The following is a 25,275-nucleotide window of genomic DNA, read 5'->3' as shown; positions in this document are numbered from 1 at the left end:
AAAGACCGTGTATACTTATCACAAAGATATGAAGTATCATGTAGAATTTGTTGACTCCTATATTAGAAAAAACAAGTTTTTTTTGTAAACGTTAGATTTTATTCTGTAATTTTTTAACAAAATGCAAACTGGAATATTTATTTGGTTGAAGATAGAATATTTGGATTATCAAACACCAGTCTATATCAAGTCAATCACTGTAAATAATATAGTAAAAGTTTTATAATAATTTTTAAATTATCCAGGGTAATATATAGTACAGCTTTTGAAGCTGTCACATGTACTGCAATGTTTCCTGCTTATTACATTTTTAATGGATTATTGTGTGCCCTGCAAGTGCTTCACATAGTGTGGACCTGGATGATCATTCGAGTTGCTCTTCAAGCAATCTCCTCGAAACAGGTTTACAATTTTTACTTATTTGAATTTGTTTTCCATGTAATCGTGAACTTAAATATATCTTAAATTTAATTATTATTGTTCTTTTCATTTAAGGTGAAAGATATCCGTAGTGATGACAGCAGTGCTGCCAGCAGCAGTAGCAGCTGTAATGCAGACGGAAACTGCAATAATAGAACACGCAGAAAATCTTGAGATCTGTTTGATTAGCATGTTCCAAAAAAGGACATTCCATCTTCCAGTGGCCCACTTGCCTTTGTGAATGTATAATTGCCACTTGTTTGAAAATGGAAACCATCAAAACTTGGTTGAATAGAATCCTTATCCCTCAGCTATCAATTCAAAATAGACACTTTGACGTGTATTTTATACTTGCAAAAAAAAATTGATTGGTATCTGCATTTTATCATTTGACAAAAATATTTGTATAACAAGTATTATGATGATAACATTCTCTATGTTCACCCATTTGCAAAGGTTTTTTTTTTTTGTAATTACAAGGTTGCACATTAGTTAATAATTTACTCCAGAATATTTCCTCTCCACTTCTATTTTTGCAGTACCAAGTTTGATGTAAAGCCAGAGTGTCACTCTGTAATGCATAGAACAAAAACTGTCTAGTTATGTTACTCGGGCTCTCAGGCATTTTTACAAATCAGATTTACATATAATTGTAACATTTAGTCAATTTAAAAAAAAAATGGACCAGAAAAATCGCTCAGGTTTCGCAGCATTTGGACTATGCTTATTTTACGAAGGTTGACCATTATTTGAAAGCCCCCTTTTCTTTGTCGTAGAATATAATAATTGTAAACAACTGATTTATTGTGCTAACTTGCATTAAAAATACAAAATGACATAAATAAGAAAACAAAAAAAGGAAACAAATTTTGAATTTATGATTCTCTTAAACATAACTTGTACAGTGTTTGCAGTAACCATTGTTTAAACCATCGACAGTATTTGTACTTTTTTTTAAAATCATAATTCATCACATTTGCCTCCATTCCATCGAATAATCGGCCAATATTTCACGAATACATTATTGTAAAGATAAAAAAATGAAAGTAAATTTATTATTTTTGGTAAAAATTTAATCAAAACATCGTAAAATAATTAATTATTAAACAAGAATAGTTAACTTTTACTATCAGTATGTCACGTTTTTCTGTAAAAAAAAAAAATAATAATCTAGTCTCTTGTACTAAAAGAAATGCGGTCATTTTAAAAACATGTGATGTAAAGATTGTGTCTTGTGTAAGTGCACCAGTATCAGAAATCTGGAATCACAGACAATGTCGATACAAAAAAAATTATTCCATGTTTACATTAATCTTTGAACTAACTTTTAAATTGCTGTTAACTAGAATAATTTAAATGGATATATTTAGAAATATATTCCAGTTTCCAAAGGTTGTATCCGTGTGTAATAATTTAACTGGGGGGAGTCTTGAAATTTTTAATTTATTTTGAGCAAAAATTGTATGCAATAGTAGCTTTTTATGATTAAAAAAAGGAAAAAAATATATATATATAAATATACACTTAATTACTGCGTTTTGTTTATTATTTCATGTTTGTTGTGCCGTGCATGCAGTTTCTGCCTCACAAATGCAGTTACTAGAAATCCGATTTGCTCGAACTGAACTCTGTAATGTTCTTTATGGGCCCAATAATTAATTTCTTTTGCCAGTAATAGCTATAGCTAGTCTGCTTTTTTTTTGTTGTTTTGTTAATTATGATTGATTAAATTAATCGTATTGTTGTTTACTATCTAGGGAACAATATTTCAATTATTGCAAGAAGAAAGAGGCTGTAGTTCTATAACTAAGTATACATGATGTTACGAGTCTCATCTAAAATTTTGCATCATTTATAAAATTTCCAAGACATATTCCTGCGAATCGATGCAAATGATTAATTTTTGAGACATTTAATTCGGGTTTAGGAAACAAAAAATGCTATCAAAACTATTTTACTATACTTTTTTTTTTTCTATTATTCATTGTTGTAGAAAAATTTCTCTTCTTGTTAGTTGTGAAACTTCTAGAATAAATTATGAAATAATTTATTAAAAACTTTATACATGTTATAATATATTTGAGGTTGAGATGCTCAGATTTTTTATAATAAACAGCAGTATTTATAGATGTTACGAAGTAGAAATATATAAAATTAACAGACATCAAATCCAATTTCTTGGAATGTTTCTCCAATTTGGATTTGGTGGTTTTGTATAGTTTCGACTCACTTTGCAAATTGAGTGTCAATTTAGTTAATTGTAGATGGTGTGCACTAACTAGTTCTTGTGATATCGCTTATTGTCAAAGGTCCAACTATTTGCAAAGTTTAGATTATAGATTCTGGTGTAACTAATACAATTACTTAAAGGAATGGAAAGTGGATTGTACTGAAGTTCTTTAAAATTTATTGTTCGATATTTTATGAACTGAATTCAGTTTGAACTTCCATTGAATCAGATTGTTTTTTTTTTTTTTTTTCTTTCTCTTTCTACCCCATGGGCACTATGTCCCTTTTGAGCTTATTGTGGATTCAGTCAGATGGTGAGGGATGGGTTCTGTGTTTTCAGGGTGGACTGGCACTGAAAAATTCCTGAGGGTTTTGATGGCTCAGATTTAATTCCAGATCCCACAGGGCACTAGGACTATGCCTTAACTGCCTTGCCATCTGGCCAGTCCATCATATTGGATTAAAATCTATTGATTTGCTGTCCTACAATTTCATTTATTCTGTCATATGATCCTGCTATAAATAATTAATTTACATCATTTGGTAGTGTTTACCTTTTATATTTTATCTCCTTATATTAAACTATTTTAACAAGTATTTTTCTGGGATGATAAATGCAGTTGTTTTATGAGAAAACTTCATTACTCTTACTTTCAGTACATTTTATAGCTGCATATTTTAATGGAATACTATTAAACAAATATTATTTAATTATGTATATGAAATTAAATAGGAAAATTGTTAGTAATATTCCATGTAATTGTGTAATATAGAAGTACAAAAAGTTGCACATGAAATCATTATATTTGACAATTGAATAGGTTGAATTCTGGGATTCCTCTATTATCTTTAATTAATATACTACTCTAGCAAATGTTTGATGGTTTACACAAAGGAAAACTTTATATCAAGAAAGACGTGCAGTTTAAGTCATCGTTGTCTTATGCAGAAGGTGTTGGACTAAAACGACATTCCTGTAAATAGTTTTGACAATAGAACATAAAGTTATTGTAGATAATGGCTATTTTATAAAATAACTGCATGCGGTAATGAGCATAATACACGCTAACGAGATATAGAAAATCACATTGTTGCCGATAAGATATTTTAACTGCAAATGTGGGTTTGGCTCTAATCGGAATCGTGAGCACCGAACGATAGATGTGTCTTTTAATTAAAATAATTGTTTTGTAGTTGGCAATTTCGGCAATCTCGATGTATTGGAAAATTCTGGCATCACCTAAAATAGTTTGCAACTCAGAAATAAAAGTATTTGCATATGCTTTACGAATCGTGACCGTGTGATGAGTACTGTTTTATTTTCTTAGTTATGAAGACCCAAATTCTTTAAAACAGTTTTTATATGAGTATTCAGTGACATACATAAAATAAGTTTTAGAACACAAGATGACAGAGACTGCAAGAAGATATTAAAGAATGAATTGGATGAATTATTAAGACTTGGGTAGATTTTGAGTTACAGATATTGTGCACATGAAGTAACAGTAAACTGATTTTTAAAATGGAATAAACAGTTCAGACTGGCAACATTCTGATATTTCAACTTTTCCTAGGGATAGTTTGGGTCCAGGTCCGTTGTAAGGAATATTTTATAAATTTGTGGTTCTATAATAGACTGAACTGATAGCAACAAGCAAAGCATTTTAAAAACATTTGTCATATATGATACAAAAGTACTGTATTCGCATATGCTTTATGAATATGCCCACATGAATAGTTTTACGTTGTCTTAGTTATGAAGACTTGAATTTAAGAAACGGTTTTTACATAGGAGTATTCAAAATGACAAATGCAGTGTATAAAATAGGTTTAAGTTAGTGTCTTAGGCTGAGAATTTGTATAAGGTCATTTTAAGATTGACGATCTTTGTTAGACAAATTGGCATACAGTAAAAATTCATTTAAAACAAAAATGATCATAATTTTCCTTAATATTTTCGATCTTTCAATGAACATACAGATAAATGGCCTTCCTATGACTCGGGTTTGTCACCGTAATTTAGCGAGAAGGCATCCAGCCTTCTTCCTAAATTACACTGACAAGAAAAGAACAAAAATTCCAAGTATCGTGGCCAACACACTAAAGAAATATTTCGACAGGAAAATGCCGACGAACATGATTTTTCTGTTTTTATGTCGTCTCAGTTTTCGGCACCAAACTACGTTAACACGCTTTTTCAAATACGGACGTTCTACTACCGCATTCGTTAAGTCCGTTTACTGTGGAAGGTGTTCAGACGCGTACTGTACCCAGCACTTTCTGTATTGTATAACAGCAAAACTTTGGCTTTTGTAATATTTGCATTGTATTATTACTACTACATTTCGATAACTTTTTACACACTGTGATGGTACCCGAATTTTTATCCGTCAAAATACCTTTTATACGGTCTTTCCGATAGAAGTTTGTTTCGCCATCTCCCCGAACGATGTCTTTTCGCACTCGTGAGGAAAGCCTCACGAGTGCGAAAAGACATCCCCCGTGACGCCCCCTTGAGGCTTTCCTCACGGGGGTGTCAATAAAGTGTCGTGCTCCAGGCGCCAGTTAGATTCGCTACGCCACTGCGGGATCGAATTCTCCCGGTCAAAAAGTCTCAGAAATTTTTCGAGGAATGGTCCGTCATTCACCTCTCTGCCTCTCCATTGTGGGCTTGCTAAAAAAAGGCCCTCTTAGCAATCACAGGACGGAATTTAAAAAAAAAAACCTCAATGTTCTAACATTGATTCGGAATTCGTAACTTTAATTTTGAAGTCACGAATCGTGTATTATTTAAGTATGATGATTCTGTAAATTATACATCTTTGTTCTGGCTTGAATATAGAACGTATAAATTACAGTACATTTGGAGTTTATGGAACTTAAAATGTTAATTTACACATATATTTCAAATTCCGGACGGGATCCGTCCCGATTAGTCCATATTTTCGACGCTTTGCTGTACTATTTTTCGTGGAAGGAAAACGAAAGTCGAATCTCAAAATAAAATGAATTACAGTAATTTTTATTTAAAATTTCTAAAAAGAAAATAATAATAATTTATTTTGTTACAGTTATATATATATATCTTAATTTTAAAGTTAAATAATTAAATTTTAGTTAGAGGGCGTTGTCGACAGTCCACGCAGACGAAATGTTGGACTTCGCTATCTTCGCTGTCACTTTTGTGCTGTTCTTACTTGTTTTGGTATTTTATTTATATCCCGTAAGTAGAATTATAATAAAAGAATATATGTATGTAAATACACATGCAACATTCTAAAATCGTACTTTTGAAAACAGCTTGATTAGCTCCATAGTCACATGGTCTAACCTGACCAATTTATATTGACATATTTGCAGTCCATCAAAAGATTTGTAACACTTTTCTTTTCAATATTTGCTTTCTCGGTATCTGATAATTGTAATTAGTACATACGTAATGACATATATAAAGTGGCCTGCCAGTGGATGAATACTTAATTGGTCGCTGGTTAGAGTCTGACCATCGGGTTGGGCACCTGGAGTTTTCCGTGTTTTCTTCGCGTGTTTAACACCTAAATAGTGGCCACTTTTCCACAGAAAGCCTCCTGGGAGGCATCATTTTGGCAGATTGTACATGTGTTACATTGCCTTTTACCGTCGAAGCAGACTATAAAATATCTAGTCTGGCACGTTAAAAGTCACGCCATTAATGTCATCTACAATTTTTGTGTGTGTGACTTCGTGTTTGGCACTTTTGTAGCATGTGCCTGCAAAGAAAAAAGTTCAAACAGATGATTTTGGGTGATCAGGCAGACTGAGAAACAAGGCCCCAGCAGTCTAGATCGATGGTTCCCAATTAGTGGTACGAGTACCCCTGGGGTACACGGAATTGCATGAAGGGGTATGCGCGGCAATCTAAAATCGGTCGATTTAAAATTTAAATGCATGAGATGAAGCAATCAAAAACATAATGGATGGACCATCAAAAATTTGGCAATTTACAACATGATGTCGAATGCACAAATTCGTTTATTTATAACTAAAAATATTTTCAAAAAAAATGCATTTGTGACAATACCTAAATGAAATTCTTACGCAAGAAACAAAAATTGTAGAGTTAACATTATTATCATGTCAGCGAAGCGGCAATAAAATATTTACTACCATTTTGCACAACAAACCTCTGCGAGAGCAGATTTTCGGCCATGACAAACATGAAAACTAAACATTGTTACCTACTTCAACTCAAAGATGACTTGAGACTGAAGCTGACCAAAAAGTAACCAGATTTTATAAAGTTGTGCAAAGAAAACTGTGTACATTTGTCGCATTAAAATTAAATAACCTTATGTTATTTTCATTATTATTAGAATTGTATTTTAAAGGTAATAAATGTAAAAAATACAACTTATTCTATTTATCACTAGCTGTCTACCCACAGCTTTGCCCCATTATATCAAATTTTCTCGTGGGAGTAAAATATTTTCTCGCAGTAAAATGTAGCCTATGTCCATCTCCAACATGTAAGCTATCTTTGTGCCAAATTTTATTAAAACCTGTTCAGTGGTTTAGATGTGAAAAGGTAACAGACAGACAGGCAGAATTACCTTCTAATTTATAATATCAGTATGGATTAATATGAATTTCTGCTATAAGGGGTACACGAGTTTGAGCTCTTTCTTGAAGCGGTATGCAGGAAAAACTAATTGGGAACCACTGGTCTAGATCATGCTCGGCAAGGTCCAGATTGCCATCGCGTGGCAATGGTGGTCCTTTCAAGTCTATGCGTGTGAAACTTTTGATATTGACTGACATTCTATGTCATGTTTTATTCAAATATCTGAGCAAATCGGTTTTACAGTTTAAAACTAGGGATATTTGGGGAGAACACCTGTACATCTCTCTATACATATCATTTATATGTTTCCTTTTGTTCTCTGCACAAATATTAATTTTTTATGGTCACAGTTGGAAATTATTAAAATCATACCTGATAAATGTGTTGTAATATAGAGTTTAGGTTTACTTGTGAAAGAACATGTGGTTTACGAGGTTTTGTTTCAGAGATTTTTCTGTTTAAGATGTATCACATTGGTCAGTTGAGATTAATGGCAAGCAAATAAAAGAATTAGTCAATGATAATACATGTCATACAACACGAGAGATTTCAGATATTCTTCAAATATCAAAATTGAGTGTGGAAGAGCAACATCATCTGCATCAAATTTGTTACATTAACAATTTTGATGTTTGGGTTCTACATGAACTTAGTGAAGCTAATCACATAACTTTCATTTCCATCTCCATCTCACTCAAAAAACATGAGGAAAGTGATCAACAATCATAGAACGTTATTAAAAATTACAAAAATACATTGAACACAAAAAAAGTACTTTACAAATATTGTTTGTTTTGAGAAGTACAGGTAAGAAAACTTTGTTTTTTTCCTTTAATATATATAATAAACTTGACAAAAGCAAAGTAGAATAATAATAAATGCCAAGTTTTGGATTTTCTAAGAAAATGGGACCTCTGTTTTTAAGTAACTATGGCCCTGTTGCTTACTCCCTGGCTTTAGTTCAGCTTGTTAACACAAGTAAAATATTTCTTTAAATCACAATTTTTTTTAATTGTCGAGAAGTAATGTGGGCCAGATAAAGCCTTATCAGAGGCCATAGTTTGGGGACTCCTGGTCTACAGAACTACACTCACATTTCATGTCCCAAAATTCATCCACAAAATTAGATATGGTCAACAGAAAAACCCTGTAATAATAAATGTATAAACTTAAGACATCTGAATTTTTAATTAGTGCAGGTAACACAATAAAGGTTGACATTCAAAAATCCAACAACCTCCATATCTGAGGAGTGCTGGATTTTTTATGGTTATATATGCTATATATATTTAACAGAAAATGACTACCTGTATAATCTTTTAAAGAAGGAAAATTGAACACTAAATTAAAAGCAAATGAAATTTTAATGTTTATGAACTAAATAAAACAGTTCTGTAGAATTTTAGTTAGGCACCTCCAGAAAACAGTGGCATACCAATGTGGTAAATTTGAAAATGCAATCAAAAATCCATGCTGGAAATCTGAAGAAACCTGATTATCAGTGGCCGAATTTTCAAATGTTAACCTGTAATAGTTTCTATGAATTTGAAGACTCAAATCTATTTAACAGAACATGCTCGGCAAACAATTAGACAATTATAACACACCTTTTTCGTTGCCAAGATAGTTTTATTTATTTAAAACTAACGTTTTCAACCTATTTTATAGGTCATCTTCAGGTTGAAATGGATTGGAACATCTGCATTCCATAAGATGGAATACATACATTTTAATTTAAAAAATTAATAACGGAATAAAAACAAGAAAATAACATAAGAATAACTTATAAAAATATATATATATGGAATAAAATAAAAAACTAACTCAGATATATTAATAAAAATAATGATCCAGTAATATTACTTTGAACATTAAAATATATTATTAAGGTATAATTGATAGAACATGCAACAATAAACTAATGTATAAATTATGAGTTTATGGCAAACTTTTTGACTATAAACTTCCAAGCTGATGGTAGGCCTTCAGTCCTTGCTAATGTTGGGGAGTGCAAGGGTTTGACAATGTTCACTTTAACCCATTTTACTATCGAGTCTTTGGTCTCCACCATCTGGGAAAGTACTGTTGTGTTTGAACCTTTCCTGATGTTATATTTGAGTCTTACTCCCAAATTCCTTGTTGTGACACTAAACTATCTCGGCAACAAAAAAGGTGTGTTATAATTGACTCAAATCTAAATCATGGTAGTTTTTCAAATGAGATCATAAAAAGTTACAAAAGTTTATTGAATATGTATAGCAAAGTTGTTACTTTAATAGTTATAAGCACTACACACAAAACCAGTATCCAGATAGATATTATGTATCCATCTGGATCCATAATATCCAGATAGATATTATGTAGTGTTTGTTTATGTACTTCCTGTTTGAATAGTTGAATTTAATAATTATTAATAATTCTTTTTGTAGGGTTCAAAGAGCCAAACTACCATTCCGGGAATGGATCCTTCCGATCCAAAGTAAGTGTCTGAATTAATTGTCATTATACTGTACAGAATAATTTTGTTAAGATTTTACCATAATGAATATATCAAATAAATTAGAAATATGTCCACAAACATAATTTGTATATTATTTTGGACACAATTAAATAAAATCCATTAATTTGGAATTTTTAGCATTACTTTTTAATGTTTTGTGAATATTTTTTAATGGTAATATACAAAAATTAAAAATGTAATTATAAAACTTTCATAGTTTTGAATGTTCTCAGAATACTTTTAATTTCATTATCAGAACTACAATTTTTATATGCAATATTCTACTATGATGCCGAAATGCAAAATTTATCACAAGCAGAACCTTGATCGTTCCCCCAAAAAAATCCCTCACATTCTCTTTCAATTTGGCACTCCCACTAAAGCTCTGGCCAAATGTTTGCATGTCATTCACATGTTCAGTTTAGTTTCATAATACAAAAGCATTTTCTATACTTTCAATATGCAAATTAGGTTTAAAGTAAAAAGTTTTCAGTGGTGTTCTGTTTTAATGCCTTCAGTATTTTTAAAAATTAAAATTGCTTAATTTTAAACATGACATTCATTATTTGTGATTTTCATTTCTTCTGTTAACATCTATCTGAGGAAGAGCCCAGAAAGGGCATCAAAAACATTTGCTGACATATAACACAACCACTCCAGTTACAAGGTTAAAGGTAAGAGTTATTCCGGTGTGTGGAGACGAATATGTATAATTATTTCATTCAGTTTTATGTTAGTTGTTAAAGCACATACCAAATAAATCGGTAAGAATAAAAAAAATGAACAAAAACAGTATAAGGAAGTTCTGATCACTTATCTTGTAATTTGTATACTGCATTATTGCCTGTATGGAATGGTTGATTTTTAAATATTTTGTGTCCTATTCAATGTACAAAACTGTTCTCTTACCTGATGAACGCCCTATAAAGTGGCTGGAAACATTTGTGCATTCACTAAATTTTATGTACTTGAGTTAATATAAGCAGTATGAAGTGTTTTTTTAAAGGAAGTTTTTTCTTATTATTCATTATTGTCTTTATTTTTGTCTGTTTGACACCAAAAAGACAGGTTTTTTTTTTTTATTTCACTTTATAAATTTCTGGCCCTGTATAATCTGCTATTTTTCATCTTATTACGTATGAAGTATTGTTTACTTGCTTGGAAATTAATTAAATATTTCAGAAAACTTGATAGTGTAATTTGTTAACATTTAATCTATTTCTAAGCTTTCCAACCTCAAGATTAACAGTAACAAATGAAATAAAATTATAGAAATTATACAGAACTCTGCATTTAATCATTCTTAATCAGATACTTTCAATCATTCTTAACTAGTGTATTAGCTATTGAAATGATTGCTCCAGTTATATTAACAGTTAACAAGAATATATTAAAACTGGTTTATTGGCATACAATAAAGATTATGCCTGTAAAGCATTTTTCAAATTTAAATGTTACATTTCAAAAATTAAAGTTTTAAAATGTTATTTCCAGTATGTTCCACTTATTATGTTTGAATATTTTATAATTAGTGAATCTTAAATAAGTAAAGTACTTTTAGTATCAAAAGTTTATATATTGTTTTGTGTTTCTTTTATTATATTATATTAGTCTGCAATAAATATAGTATGTCCATGAAGTTTATGTTAAAGTTTAGAAGTTTATTTTTAAAACAGTGTGAAACTTACAGATGCAATTCCTGTATCAAAAGGTAAGCAAACACAAACAGTTTTAGTCAGTGTATTAATACACTTCCATATGTGCATCTTTTGTCACCCGCAGCACATCTAGGCAATAATTAATTTCTCACCATGTGTTCATAAACATGTTTGGTATCACACTTGCAAAGACTTCTGCAAGTGTGATACCAAATATGGTATCACACTTGTTCTGCTTGCTTTGACATGTCTGCATCTTGTACGTGTTTGATGCATACTCTTTCTCTTCTTAACATAATACACAGAAAAAAGTTGAGAGGTGTTATGTCAGCTGAGCGTGGGATGGACTGTCCCAACTTATCCTAACTTGGGAAATATTGCATCCAGCAAAAGTGGACATGATTACTCACCAATGTGGCAATTCATTGTCCTGCTGGAAAATGCAACTCGTCACTTTCCAGCAGGACATCAGACATGCTGACGAATGCCACAGGAAATTGAGTATCACCTACATATGCTACAGGTGAAGAAAGGGGCATGTGTAGTGATGTACCAATACACTAAGTAAAACTGTTTATATTGTCTACCTTTTGACACACAAACTGTGTCTAAATTTCACACTGTTTTAAAAATAAATTTCTAAAACTTGACATAGACTTTATGGACACCCCACATACAGCATTAAAATTAAAACTGACATTCAAATACAGGTATTTACAAACAAGATTTATAATTGATGTTAAAACACTTATCTATCATCAGATATAAATCTTGCTCTTTCCTAATCAAATGAATGAAAGGGATGAAATGAATTGTTGTGTAGATTAGCTTTTTAATTAAGATATTTGCAAATAGTTATAATTTTAACCATCGGATGAAAAAAATTACGAATTACGACTAAAATATCGTCACCAGGGGGAACTTGTTTAATTAATCTACATTTTCCAGCGCTCTCTTCTCTGTAGATAAAAGGCCGAAACACCCCCGAGAAAGTACAGATGGTAACAAGAAAGACGTTCGTATAACACCAGTTCTGATTTTAGAAAATCTTTGTGTTTTTAATTGGAAATTTTTGTGTTTTTAAAAGGACTTTTTTAAACTTTTTGGCGGCTAGTAGCCTAGAAAGGAAGGCCGGTCGCCGGAAATGTATTGTCTAGAATGCAAAAAATAAAAATGATGATCCCTACTTGGGCGAACTTGTCTTCAAGTATTAAAAAATATAATTTTAACATTGTTTCTTTGTAAATAAATTTGCTAAATTTCTAAGTCACATCATTTTATGTAAAATATATCTGTATGTTTTCTTCGATACCATGAAGAAAAACTTTATAAAAATAATTAATGTTTTAAAAGAAATTTGAAAACTAAAATTTCCAATAAAGAGTCCGTGATAACGACAAAAGTAATTTTTTTTTAATATAAATTCTTTATGATATAGTCTGGTGATAGCAAACTTATGACCAGCATGATGATTTTGAAGTACCCACAATGTTTAAAAAGTATTAAGGCTTTTATAAATTATAAGAAATATGATAGATTTCAAAATTTTGCATGTGCAGCATGAAAGCGGGGTCCTAAGGTTATCCTGAAAAGTCACAAAGACAGCTAATTATGAGCCTTGGATAGAAAAATTATTATGGTATAAACAACGGAAGATTTCCTATTGAATGAAATATTTGTTTCCATTATAATCTTATCATCATCTTTACACTTATATAGCTTGTTTTCTTTTTTTAATTACACAAATTAAATATTCGGCCTGTGATTTACAGTTAGTAAATTTCAAATTCAATTCTAATCCTTCAGAAAAGGGTTTGCCATCGACATTGTAGTTGGTGTGTGTTCGTGTTCGTTCTGCCAGAAAAAGACAGTTAACTATGTTTATTTTTTACATTTTTAATAAATGTTTTCAATTACTAAAAGTTCTAAAATCAATTTAACTTGGTTTTACAGTTATTAATGGTTTATTTATATGCACAGAAATATTTCAAATGTTTCTGATAAATAAAAATATTTAACTTTGATTTTTTCATACATTTTAAACATAAGCTTTCTCATCATTTCAAATTTTATCTATCATCAAGTGAATTTTAAGATATCATAATTTCACTTAAATGTTAAATGATATTAAAAATGTACGTAATTAGTATTTGATATGCCAAACTTACTTTAAAATTTCAAAATTGTTTCACAAAATTTATTTATTTACAGAGAAGGAAACTTACCAGACATTTTACAAGCTGGAAGTTTGCAGATATTTCTGGAGAAACTTCATAAGCAGTACGGACCTATATCGTCATTCTATATGGGAACGACACTATTTGTCAGCTTGGCGGATCCAGAATTATACGAGCAACATAAACATGTGTTTGACAAACCTGGTATTGTTTTTAATTAACTTGAATGAATTACTGTAATTAGAGTTACAAAATTAATTAGAGTTACAAAATAAATAGAAATTACTTTTTTATTACTTAGTCGAGCTTTTCTCCATGTACAAACCAATAATTAACGAAAAAAGTGTGCTTATCGTAAATGGTGCTGAAGGAAGAAAGCAACATAAGGAATTAGAAAAGGTTTTAAATGAGACGTGCCTTAAAAAATTAGAAGTTCTTTGTAAGGTAGTAAGAATTTAAAATATATTAAACAAATATTTTTTGTGTGTTTTTGTACAATTAATTATACATATGTGTAAATTTATATTCCAGCTAACTGAAGAATTAGTAGAAAAGTGGAAAGGTTTATCTGCCGAGCAGCACATTCCTGTGTATAAATATATGATAGCCCTTTGTATGAAAATTTTTTCAAAAACTCTGTTTGGAAATTCTTTTCACGAAGATAAATGTGTGTTAGATTTTAGCAGAACATTTGAAATTGTAAGTATTTGTTTGTTTACAGTTAATTTCTCGAGTAAAATATGCTATGTAGAACTGTATTATTTAACTATTTTTAAGTTTAGATGTATAAATTTTACACATTTCTTATTGTATTAGGTAAAAATATATATCAACCTGATGTCATATTATATATTGTACACAGTGTTGGACAGAATTAGAAGCTCGAGCAGGTGGTTCCATTCCTGAAGAGAATAGCCCACAAGATATTCAGTTCCAGGAAGGTTTGTAAATAATAATAATAATAATAATAATAAAAAATAATATTATCTTTATTTCTTTCTTTATTGTTTGTTATTTATAGTATTTAATTGAAAATTTTTTGAAGATTTTCTATTATAATTAAAGTTTGTATACATGTAGAATAATAATGAATCACTTTTATAGCTGCTAAACGTTTAAAAGAATTGATGATTAAAGCTGCAGAAGACAAAGATGATGAAGAGAATATCTTTAATAGTCTGAGGAAAATTGGTACACTAGAACAAAATATTAACGATGATGCTATAATTATTGTTTTGAAATATTATTCAGTTGTTGCATGTAAGCCATTTTATTTGTTATTAGTAATTTAATTATTTTTTAATTTGATAAGTTACTAAATATTTTTTTTAATAGTCCTTACTTGGACAATATATTTTTTGGCACTTCATGACGACATTCAGGAAAAAGTATATGAAGAAATTGATAATATTTTAATAAATAATTCCCCTGTAACGGATGAAGCCTTGTCAAAGCTAAGGTAGAATTTTATATGTCTTTATTCTAATTTTAAATATAATTTTTTAAATATATTTATATTTTAATAGTTATCTCAAACAAGTATTAAATGAATGTCTTCGTATGGCTAACGTAGAACCCTGGACAGCTAGAGTCTTAGATACCGATGTCGAAATTGGGGGTCATATTATTCCTAAAAAGGTTGCTTAAAATCCAATTGAAATTCTGATAATTTTCTAAGAATAAAATAAAATTTTGTTGTTACTAATTATAAATTTTGTTCTCATTAAATTTGTAGACACCTGTAATTCATGCTCTTGGTGTAACACTTCAAGATAGTAAGCATTGGGCTGTTCCAAAGATGTAAGTTAATTAATGATGTTTTGTATACTTTATATCTATCAAAGATTAACTTTTTTATTCTATATTTAGGTTTGATCCCGAACGATTTAATATTGAAAATGTTAAAGCTCGCCAACAATTAGCATTTCAGCCATTTGGATTTGCAGGAAAACGCCAATGCCCAGGAAATAAATGGACTTACGTTCAAGTTATGACTATATTAACAATGATTTGTAGAAATTTTAAGTTAAGTCTGGTAGAAGGCCAAATGGTTACACCTTACAGTCGACTTATAACGAGACCGGAGGAAGAATTATGGATAACAATCAAGAAAAGATAAAAGTTTGTAATTATAGCATTGAAACAAGTATATATTTTATATATTTTTCTCTGTATGTGTTCTTTTATTGACATTTAAATAATAATGTTATTGTCAAAGACTTAATATTGAATTAAAAATAATGTGATATTAATAATTCATTTTATTTTAAATTATTCCATTGCCACTCCATAATATTAAACTTATAATTATTTCCGAGAACTTATTATTAAAATTTCCAGAAAACAAATTTAAAATAGCCATAACAGATAGTTATTTAGAATATATTGTAGCCCATAAACTATAATTCACGACAACATTGGCAATTCTCTAAGATTTTCTGCCAAAAGTAAAGCAATTTCTTGAGGTTTAATAACCGTTTCGTCGATGGCGGTGCAGGGACGGCACATGCATTCTACCGGCGCTCTTGTTATGATTTTTTGATATCTTGGAATAGATGTGGGGCAAGAGATTCGTATGCTAGCTTCCCTCTCTCCCATCTCTTGGCAGCACATGCACGATCGTTCCACTTGCCAAAATTTTGATCCTGAAACCTAATTAACACATTATGAGATTTTTACTGTATGAAAGTATCATTTTATAAAATTGTGCATTACCTGTACATAAGAAGAACAACTTCCCTGACACGCAAAGGAAGGGATTGACTTAGATCTACATCCCGGCTGTTGCAGAATGTGAATAACTGGGCGTAGATTGCACACATCCGCTCGAATCGATCCAATTAATACAATAAACGTATAGAGATAAATTTGGAAAAACAAATGATTACCAATCATTTTTGTCTCTAAAATAAATAAGGGATTTTTCTCTATTGTAATGGAATTATCTGAATTTTGAATAAACTCAAAAATATGTTGATTAATTTAAGATTAAGAAAAAAACAACAAATGCTAAATGAAATTTAAGCAGAATTTAATGATAATTAACCTGTACTTTAAACAGAGAATCACTAATTATAGTAAACATGGAAAAATCCAAGAAAATTAATCCTCACCTTAAAGACTGCAACTTTACTTCCTCCTATACAAACTGAAGCTGCTAATATTGTGTAAGAGAATTTTCCACGTTCGGGAATTAATAGAATGATAAAAAGAGCTAAAAAGTGTTTTGTGGTAGAAACTGTGGGATGTAGAGAATAACAAGACCTCCTAAAGCATTTTGTCGGAGAAAGCAGAAGTAAAAAAATAATCTAGTTCGAAAAGAGAAGGAATATATTAGTTTATGACTTAACTTTTCTAAAATTATTTTATACTAATTTTATAAAAGTTTAAATTTAATTGAATTTAATTTAATTAAAATTGTTGGTAAAATAAAATTATATAATGTTTCAATATATATTGATATAATTTATGCTTATTTTACTTTTAAAATGTAAATAAATTATATGAAATCAATTCAAAGATTATTGTATATAATATAAACTTATCATCATTCAGTCCCTTAATTAATTAATTACAGTTTATTCTTAGGATAATGAAATATTATATTAATTAAATTATTAATTAAGCTAAGGAGTTAATTAAAATTAAGTAATGAAGAACATTATATGAGATACTTGAATGTTGTAGAATGATATACATTATGGATTTGTTACATTTATTTGATTGCAGCAATAAAAATGCAGAATACAATCAAATTAATAAATATAATATATCAGATTTCATTTATATTCATTAAAAAAGAGGAAGATGTTAATGAATTAATAACAATGTACATCGCTTAAATTTATTAGTGATAATTCGACAATTCTCAGTTAATAAATCGGGTATCGTCTCGACAGGCTTAGCCAAGGTGACGGTTTGTCACTCCGGGAAAGTTGGAATTGAGTCCACAAAAATATAGATTTCATAACTAATAATTTTTAAAATGCTTCGGTAGAAAGCTCAAAGACTATTGTTCCGAATGGTTAAGCATACTTACTGTCTCATAATTATATAGTCGAAGCAATAAAATATTTAAAATAGGAATTTAAAAATGAAAAAGCTTTACTGTTTACTTTATTGAGAATCAAATATCAAAATTTTAAAAATGTTTGAGATTAAAAAAGTAAAAATGCTTTATCGTGAACGAGACACTAATTTATGTTTTAGAACGGCTGAGTAGCATACAAAGAGATTACATTTAAACGAAGAGCTTGACACGTTTCTGCGTTTCAATATATTTGCAGTTTTATTTGTTTATACTGTATTCCGTTTTAACAACCTCATAATTCAGATTGAAAATCAAATAAAACAAAACAAATATTTTGCTGAATTAGCATATTAACAAAGTGTAAAAATGTTATGTGAAAAGCAGAAATCAGGAATTATTTTTGTAAATTTTTAATCATTCTCAGCTATTTAAAATTTATAATAAATATATACAGTGGCAGATTTAGGGGAATGCAGGGTACTGCTGCATCCCCTGCTGTGAGTTTTTCCCAAGTATTGTTGAGAGTACAAAATTTTGTAAGGCATATTCGTTCCTTTATGCATCCTTCTCTAAAGATTTTTGAATTTGCTATTGTATTTATGTATATAATTTATATAAATAAATTAATTTCAATGCATGGTAAATTTTACGAAATTAGTTTTTGTTATAATCAAAAACATTTATAAATTAAAGTTCTTTTTTATAAACTACACTAATATTTAAAACTATTTTATATTAAGACTGACTGATATTATAGATAATATTTGATAATGCAAATTTTTTCATTTAACTCTTTCTGCCCTGTGAGCATTGATTTTCTTTATACCTATCACGGGTTTGGCCAAGCTTGAAGTAGAGGCATCCAGCAGCGAGAGATTTGGACTCAATAGACCCTGTAAAAAATCCCCAGTGTGTCTCCTTCCCTGGAGTGGTGGGCCTGGCAGTGTCTCTCTCTCTTTCCCTGGAGTAGTGGATGCCTTAATCACTTCAGTCGTTGATAAAGTTTATTTTAAATTAAGGCAAAGTATTTCTTTTCAAAATATGTTATTATTTGTTCTCCTTATATTATTATTTTATAAACAAATATTTACTTAATTAACTGGAACAACAAGTTCAGAATACAACACCTTTTCTATAGTTCCAGCAAAGAAATTATGTTTAGAACCTAATTTCTTTGTGCTTGTAGTCTAAATTTTGAAATTTATATTTTTATAATGATGATTAGATTATTTAAAAATCACTTTTTATATTGATTTAAAATGTTAAGGGATAAATACATTTACGATTTATTAATTAAGAACTATTAAATAATAATAAATAAATAGTTTAATGCATTTATTTTCCTGTTTGCACAACTGATGTNAAAAACATATCAAAGATAGTTTTTAAATGGTTATTAAATAATTGATAAGTCATCAAGATTTTCTGCCAGTAGGCGTGCTATCTCTTGCGGTTTGATGACTATCTCGTCCATGGTGGCACAGGGACGGCACATACACTCGACTGGTGCTCTCGTGTTGATTTTTCTAAATCTTGGAAGTGATTTTGGACAGAACACTCCGATGCTTGCCTCTCTCTCACCCACCTCTTGGCAACACATGCATGATCTTTCTACTTGCCAGAATTTTGATCCCGAAACCTAGGAGGGAAGAAAGTGACATTTACGACATGCCAGTCAAAATAATTAAAACAGAATAAACATACCTGAACATAAGAGAAACATCTCCCTTGGCATGCAAAAGAGGGAATAGGTTTGGGTACGCATCCGGGATGTTGGAGCACATGAATGACGGGACGAAGGTAGCATTCGTCCGCTCGCGTCTTTGATCCAAACGGCATTATAATCAGTAAAATTAAACTATAATGAAGGCTTAAACAGTACTTAACAAATAAAGTCGACATTATTTTCAAATTTCTAAAAGAAATAAAGTAGTAAATAAATTAGAAAGGTGCTTTTGAAAACTAGAATCTATCAGTTTTAATCAAATCACAGAAGAATCCTATAATAAATTCAAAATATATGTGTGTTTTCTCCTGCATATTAATTAATTTCAATCAAATGAAAGAGGTGATTAATGTTTTATAATTATAATTAATTTTAAAATATTTTAAATTAATTTTTTCAGTTTGATTTCCTGTTTAACAATCTTGGACAAGGAGCATCACTACAATATTGATAGAATTTTGTATGTAAAATGGTTATATAAGTTAAAAGCTAAGAAATATTCATTAGGATTCTAATTACTGATAATACAAAAGATCTATAATAGAAATTAAAACTGTTCTAAGTTAAAATATATACACTTAACATTACAATATCAAATAATTGTTAGTCAATAAGTGGAAAAATTAAACTTACTGATGAAGGTATATTTATGACTCTCTTGCTTCAAGGCAAACTGCACATTAAATGAGTAATATGTAGGAGAGACAATCATGCTGGGAGAATTAATAAAAGGCAAAAGGGGTGATAAAAAGTGTTTTCTGATAGAAACGGTGGGAAGGCGATGCCAAAAGGAGTTACAAGGTGTCCAAGGGCGATTCCGCCAGAGAAATTATTATAATAAAAATATATAAAGATAACTGCTAAACTGTTGTGGCTAAATTATAAAATAAAACACTAAATTCTTTTTTAAATTTTCTGAACTGTTAAAAATTAATATAAATGATGAAGACTAAGGAGGTAATAATATAAATGATAATAAAGAATATAGCTGATGCTTCAATAAGGTTTTATATATTACTAAAGATAGAAATATGTGAATAACAATTTAGATAAATTTTATTTTTCTTAATAAATTATATTGAATGTCTGTAGTGATGTATATAGTACTTAATCTGTGATTTCTTTACAGAACTCTCAGAATAAAATATATAAAAATTTGATCTTTTACTTAAATTCTAAGATTTTTATAATAATAAATGTGTATATGAGAGGATGGATCAATAAATAACCAGCTGAGGCAACCAGCCATGCTTTTGCTTCTGGTGCTCCTTATAAATTAACTGAAAAAAAATCGAAATTTATATTTTAAATTAAATTTTTATTGTTTAATAAGCTAATTTAACGTTTTGTATAAATTTTAGAGGGTCTGAAATGCTTTCTTTACGCTAGTTTGGAAAACTGATTTAATAAAAACTAACAATTCGTTTCAATAATCGAGATATTTAGCAGAAAAATTTTGGATTAAGTGAATTTTATTGAAAATTTATGAAGTACACAAGCTCATATAATAAATTTCGCGAACAAAATTCAAAATTTGACAGGAAAAAACAAACAAACGAAAAGAAAAGAATACTATCGACATCAAGCTCCACATTTCTGACACGAACAGGCTTCCGGTTCCTTTAATTCGATCACCATTGTGCCATGCTCTCCGTATAATCTGGTTCCTTCCGAATCGTAACATTCTGTCAAGAGAATCTCACGATGCCTCATCCACTCTTCCTTACAGCAATAACAATCCTACAGGAAGAAAGAAACTATATTGTTTCATAGAGCAACTTAAAAAATATTAAAGAGAAGATTATTAATGGTACTTTTAAGAATCCTCCAGGAGAAATGACGCTGGGTTGAACTTGAGAGCTGCATATTCCTTCGCACTTGCTTACCCCAATCATACCTTCGCAATTTCGTACTAAATTTCCCGTTTCATCATACTCCTCTTTCGTGACGTGTATGGATGATGGCAAAGTCTCGCAGACGATCTCTTCCCGTCCGGAAATCATCCAGATGAAGCTGGAAAGTATCAGCAGCTCGAAAGTAGACATTACTCGAAGCTAATCTCTGCAAAAACAATTGAAAAATCCTAAATTTCCGCACAGAAAAGCATCATTTACGGGGCTAAAGACTTTTTTCTATCATCCACGCTCCACGATTTTCATTGTATTTTATTATTCCTCGTGAAAAAGATAAAGTATTATTAAGGTTCGATATTATGGAATAATAAAGGAGAACTTACTTTAGCTTCTAATTCTTAGAAGGAGCACTTCAGACTGTTGGCTTGGAGTGGCACCCTGTTGTTTTTCTTCGTGTAATATATTGAATAAGAAACATTGGATTCAAAGAGTGACGTCATAAGAGTAAATGACCTTTCGAGTTCATAAATTACTATTTACGAAACTTATCCTCGTTGTTCGACAAATAACAGCTCGAAATTTAAAACAATAACGATACATTTTGAAGAATATTTTCTTTCTACTTTCAAGAACAAGAATATTTTATTTATTTATTTAAAAAATTAAAATATATATTGCCGGAAAGCCTTAAAAATTTAAAAATATGAAGAAAGTTTATATTTTTTAACATTATTTATTTAGCAATTGCAAAATTATGCTTTAACATTTATCTAATTTGCATAAAAATTTTAGATACTCAATTTTCTCAAGATGCAAATTCATACCCTAAATGCTTAATAATTGTTGATTATATTAATATTTTGGAAATGGGCTGCAAATTAATGGCAGAAATTTCTGAAATATTAAATTTATCAGTTGGGAACTAAAGGCCTAAGCTGGAGAGTTAATGTAGAGAATTAAATCATATTAGGAATTTTTCAGTTTGGGTAAAATACAATGGACGTTATTATTATAGTGTTGTTGGAGTGTGTCCTGCCGATCATTTATACCGGAACCTGGTTCTATGCCAGATCTTAGTCAAGGGATAACTACAATAAAAAAGTTGTATGTATCTGCATTTAAGAAATTCCTGACTATATGACGTGTTTGGTATGGCAACCTTCTGTTGTGAAGCTTTAAACGTGTATAGATTTTTTGTGTAGTGTACGTGATGTGATACTTATTAAGAAAGCATTACTGGCACAATAAGAACCTCATTCATTCTCCACAGATGCGTTATTTTGAGGGCGAGTTCTGAGTATTTACTAATTTTTAGTGTGTAGGCTATATTTTGTATGTTGTGGGTGGGAAAGCTATTTCTGATTTTGTTTGTAAACGAATGTGATTTTTGGTCTGTTTTGATGGATTGTTTTATTTGTGATTATGACTGAGGTGTGTTTGTGTTCATGTGAAAGCTTTTGGTTACGTCGATGTAGTAAGTCTGTGCTAAAAGCTTGCTATTTGATGTGGTTCGTTTTATTTCCTACAGGTATTGTCTATGAATGTTATAAGCCCACCGGATAAAACCACTGACCACTGGTAGTTGGTTGTGGGTACGCGCCTCACCAACTGGTCACCCTTCGGCAGATCGCCCACGAGTCACGTTGCCATATACAAATACTGTAATTCAATCCTATGAGTATTGTCTTGTTTGTTAAGTTATGGCAACTCAACACTTTGGCGATCTGCCTAGTGGGATGCCTTCCGGGAGGTCTTTTTAAGGGAAACTGGCCCCTATTTAGGTGTTGCAGACGTGGAGAAAACCCGGAAAACTCCACGTGGACAACAGGTCCGAGTGAGGCTGCGAAGCCACAACCGAACTCCCAGTGTTCAGGATACGAAGACCGCTTGGCCACTGGTGGGCGTGTTGTCTTGTAAGATATGCTATATGTAGTTTTTTGTATTTATGACCATGTCTTGTATAGTAATTATGAACCATTCCATAAATCATTTAGCAGTTTGGCGCAGTTCTGTCAATACGATGCTGGCTGAGATCGTTAGGGTGCCTACCGTGGAGATTCTTCTGAGCCATGATAATTTCTGAGTTTTGTGTAATGCATTAGATTCAGTCCTGTGTCGTGTAAGTCTAATGGGTGTACTATTTTTGCCTGCAAGAATTAGTTTTCTGTAATTGTGATGCTTCTTGTTTCCCACAGAAAAACTCTCACAGTGCCTATATTTGAGAGTTAAGAAAATAAGAAATACTTCAGATACAATTACCTTTAATTCAAGATTAATTTAAACATTTGTTTAATGAAAATCGGTAACAGATAAGTGAAATAAACTTTATTCTTTATAGTGTCAGATTTTTTATAAAATATAAAAGTGCAATTTGTGTATTGTTATGCATATAATAGGATGAGATTCGTGAGGTCATTTGTCTCGCAGAGTTGCAATTCCAATTATAAACATAAATCCTTTGACAATCAGACGAACTGATTAGATGACTAGAAATACCAAAACATGGAAATGGCTATGCTTTTTATTTTTTATTTATTTTAGCTTTTTATTTTAAAATCTACTTAGTTAAAGCCTTTAATTATAGGCTATATATACTGTTGTCTATCGAATTTTTACAATTCGGAGCTGAACACCAAACATTTTAAATATAAATAACAAGAAATCCAACTAATTGAGATCAAAACAAACAAACGATCAGCTTCGCTCTAGAAACACCGTACACACCAAAAGAGCCCCAACATGGCGACTGCCGCGATGCATCACGGTATCGTGTCTTGACCTTGTGTTTATAGACCTTGCTACACTTCACACTAAATTTAGTGGAAATTCACCAACTTGCCACGCTGTTTACCTGCTATGGCGGTGCGCTCCATGTTTCCATCAGTAGTACAACTTACGTTTTGCTACATCATTAACTGTTGATTTTATGATGTCAAATTCGTTTGTGCTCAATTGTTTTTACTATTTCACGTTTTTATTGTGTTCAAACCGTTAATTTATCAAATTGTACGAACTTTCAATAATCCGGCACTCTTCCGGTCTCGTAAATGTCGGAGTGTATTTATTGAACATTAAAATTAACATAGCTGATTGAAGCATTAGTTGAGATAGTGCACATTTATACGTAAATTTGACGTCATTCTGTAGAATTTGACGTCATTCTGTAAAATTGTAGCAACATTCGTATAAAATATCTCCTGTAACGTCGTTTCGCGACAAGATTGATAGAATATGGACCAATAGTGGATGAGCAGCCGAACTACTTTCCTCCGACCCTGCGCTATGCTACGGAGCGGCTAAATTGAGTTTGCTATCGTCTGTTTAGTATTATATATAAATTATATATAAATTAGGTACTGTACATATAATTATATATTAATTATATATAAATTAGGTACTGTATATATAATTATATATTAACTTAATTTATTGTAACTTTATTATAATTATATATATGCTTTCTGCCGCCTGGCAACACGCTACGGAGATTTTAGGCTAGTAAGTTGAGTTTATTATCGTCTGTACAGTATGTAAATTAGGTACCGTAAGTCTAATACAGCACTAATTTTATACATTTCTTGTGAAAGAAACACTTCTTATTCAACGGCCATAAAAATTATTTATATTAATGATGTCTCCAAAGGTAAAGTTATTTTTCCGCCAAAAATTCGTTATCAGAAATTGCGGCCGTCGTTTCGTGTGCTGTTCCGCGATGAAAACCAGCTTTAAGCAACGGCGTAGTCGAACGGTACACACTCGGTAAGTAATCCTATAATTTTTTGTTTATAGCATAGTTTATACGGATTACTCCCAAAAAATTATACGTGTTTTGGAAATGTTGAGTGGAATTAGTCTAGAATCGGTTAATTTTATAGAAGAAAACCTTTCGAACAGCCTTAGTCCGTAAAGTTCCCACCTATCGGGTTGCGATTGGCTCATGTATTTATCATTCCTACAACGTAAAATTCGATTAGCGTGGAACGTATCTAAGCGTTATAGGGGGGGGGGTCTACTGTAATTATAGAGAACAAATAGTTAATTGTTTGGTAATAGAGTATTTATAACATTTTATTATAAAACGA

At 30.6% G+C, this 25,275-nt stretch overlaps 4 protein-coding genes across 4 annotated transcripts in view; 2 read left to right on the top strand and 2 right to left on the bottom strand.

Moving 5' to 3' along the window:
• Window positions 1-3,946, top strand: part of LOC111642175 (ceramide synthase 6-like) — an 83,554-nt gene extending 79,608 nt beyond the window's left edge. The window contains exons 9-10 of the mRNA XM_023388462.1: window positions 246-402; window positions 496-3,946. Coding sequence (XP_023244230.1) covers window positions 246-402; window positions 496-594 — 256 coding nt within the window. The 3' untranslated portion in view covers window positions 595-3,946. The remainder of the gene's footprint in view (window positions 1-245; window positions 403-495) is intronic.
• A 1,834-nt stretch (window positions 3,947-5,780) lies between these two features.
• LOC111642182 (cytochrome P450 20A1-like) lies at window positions 5,781-15,811 on the top strand. Its single transcript, XM_023388474.1, has 11 exons — window positions 5,781-5,872; window positions 9,679-9,728; window positions 13,619-13,788; window positions 13,886-14,028; window positions 14,116-14,283; window positions 14,447-14,525; window positions 14,689-14,844; window positions 14,920-15,043; window positions 15,111-15,222; window positions 15,320-15,384; window positions 15,454-15,811. The coding sequence occupies exons 1-11, from the start codon at window positions 5,801-5,803 to the stop codon at window positions 15,701-15,703; spliced, it is 1,389 nt and encodes a 462-aa protein (XP_023244242.1). The 5' UTR covers window positions 5,781-5,800; the 3' UTR covers window positions 15,704-15,811.
• A 3,199-nt stretch (window positions 15,812-19,010) lies between these two features.
• LOC111642180 (bursicon-like) lies at window positions 19,011-19,562 on the bottom strand. The gene is made up of 2 exons (XM_023388472.1): window positions 19,319-19,562; window positions 19,011-19,253 (listed from the first exon to the last, which is right to left on the bottom strand). The coding sequence occupies exons 1-2, from the start codon at window positions 19,514-19,516 to the stop codon at window positions 19,011-19,013; spliced, it is 441 nt and encodes a 146-aa protein (XP_023244240.1). The 5' UTR covers window positions 19,517-19,562.
• A 1,216-nt stretch (window positions 19,563-20,778) lies between these two features.
• Window positions 20,779-21,649, bottom strand: LOC111642181 (partner of bursicon-like). Its single transcript, XM_023388473.1, has 3 exons — window positions 21,577-21,649; window positions 21,155-21,401; window positions 20,779-21,080 (listed from the first exon to the last, which is right to left on the bottom strand). The coding sequence occupies exons 2-3, from the start codon at window positions 21,383-21,385 to the stop codon at window positions 20,922-20,924; spliced, it is 390 nt and encodes a 129-aa protein (XP_023244241.1). The 5' UTR covers window positions 21,386-21,401; window positions 21,577-21,649; the 3' UTR covers window positions 20,779-20,921.
• Between the last annotated feature and the right edge of the window lie 3,626 nt (window positions 21,650-25,275).

The sequence above is a fragment of the Centruroides sculpturatus genome, unplaced genomic scaffold (assembly GCF_000671375.1).
Source record: "Centruroides sculpturatus isolate CEXI.00-Female unplaced genomic scaffold, Cexi_2.0 scaffold1338, whole genome shotgun sequence".
NCBI classification, from domain to species: domain Eukaryota; kingdom Metazoa; phylum Arthropoda; class Arachnida; order Scorpiones; family Buthidae; genus Centruroides; species Centruroides sculpturatus.
This window is presented reverse-complemented; position numbering and strand designations above follow the sequence as displayed.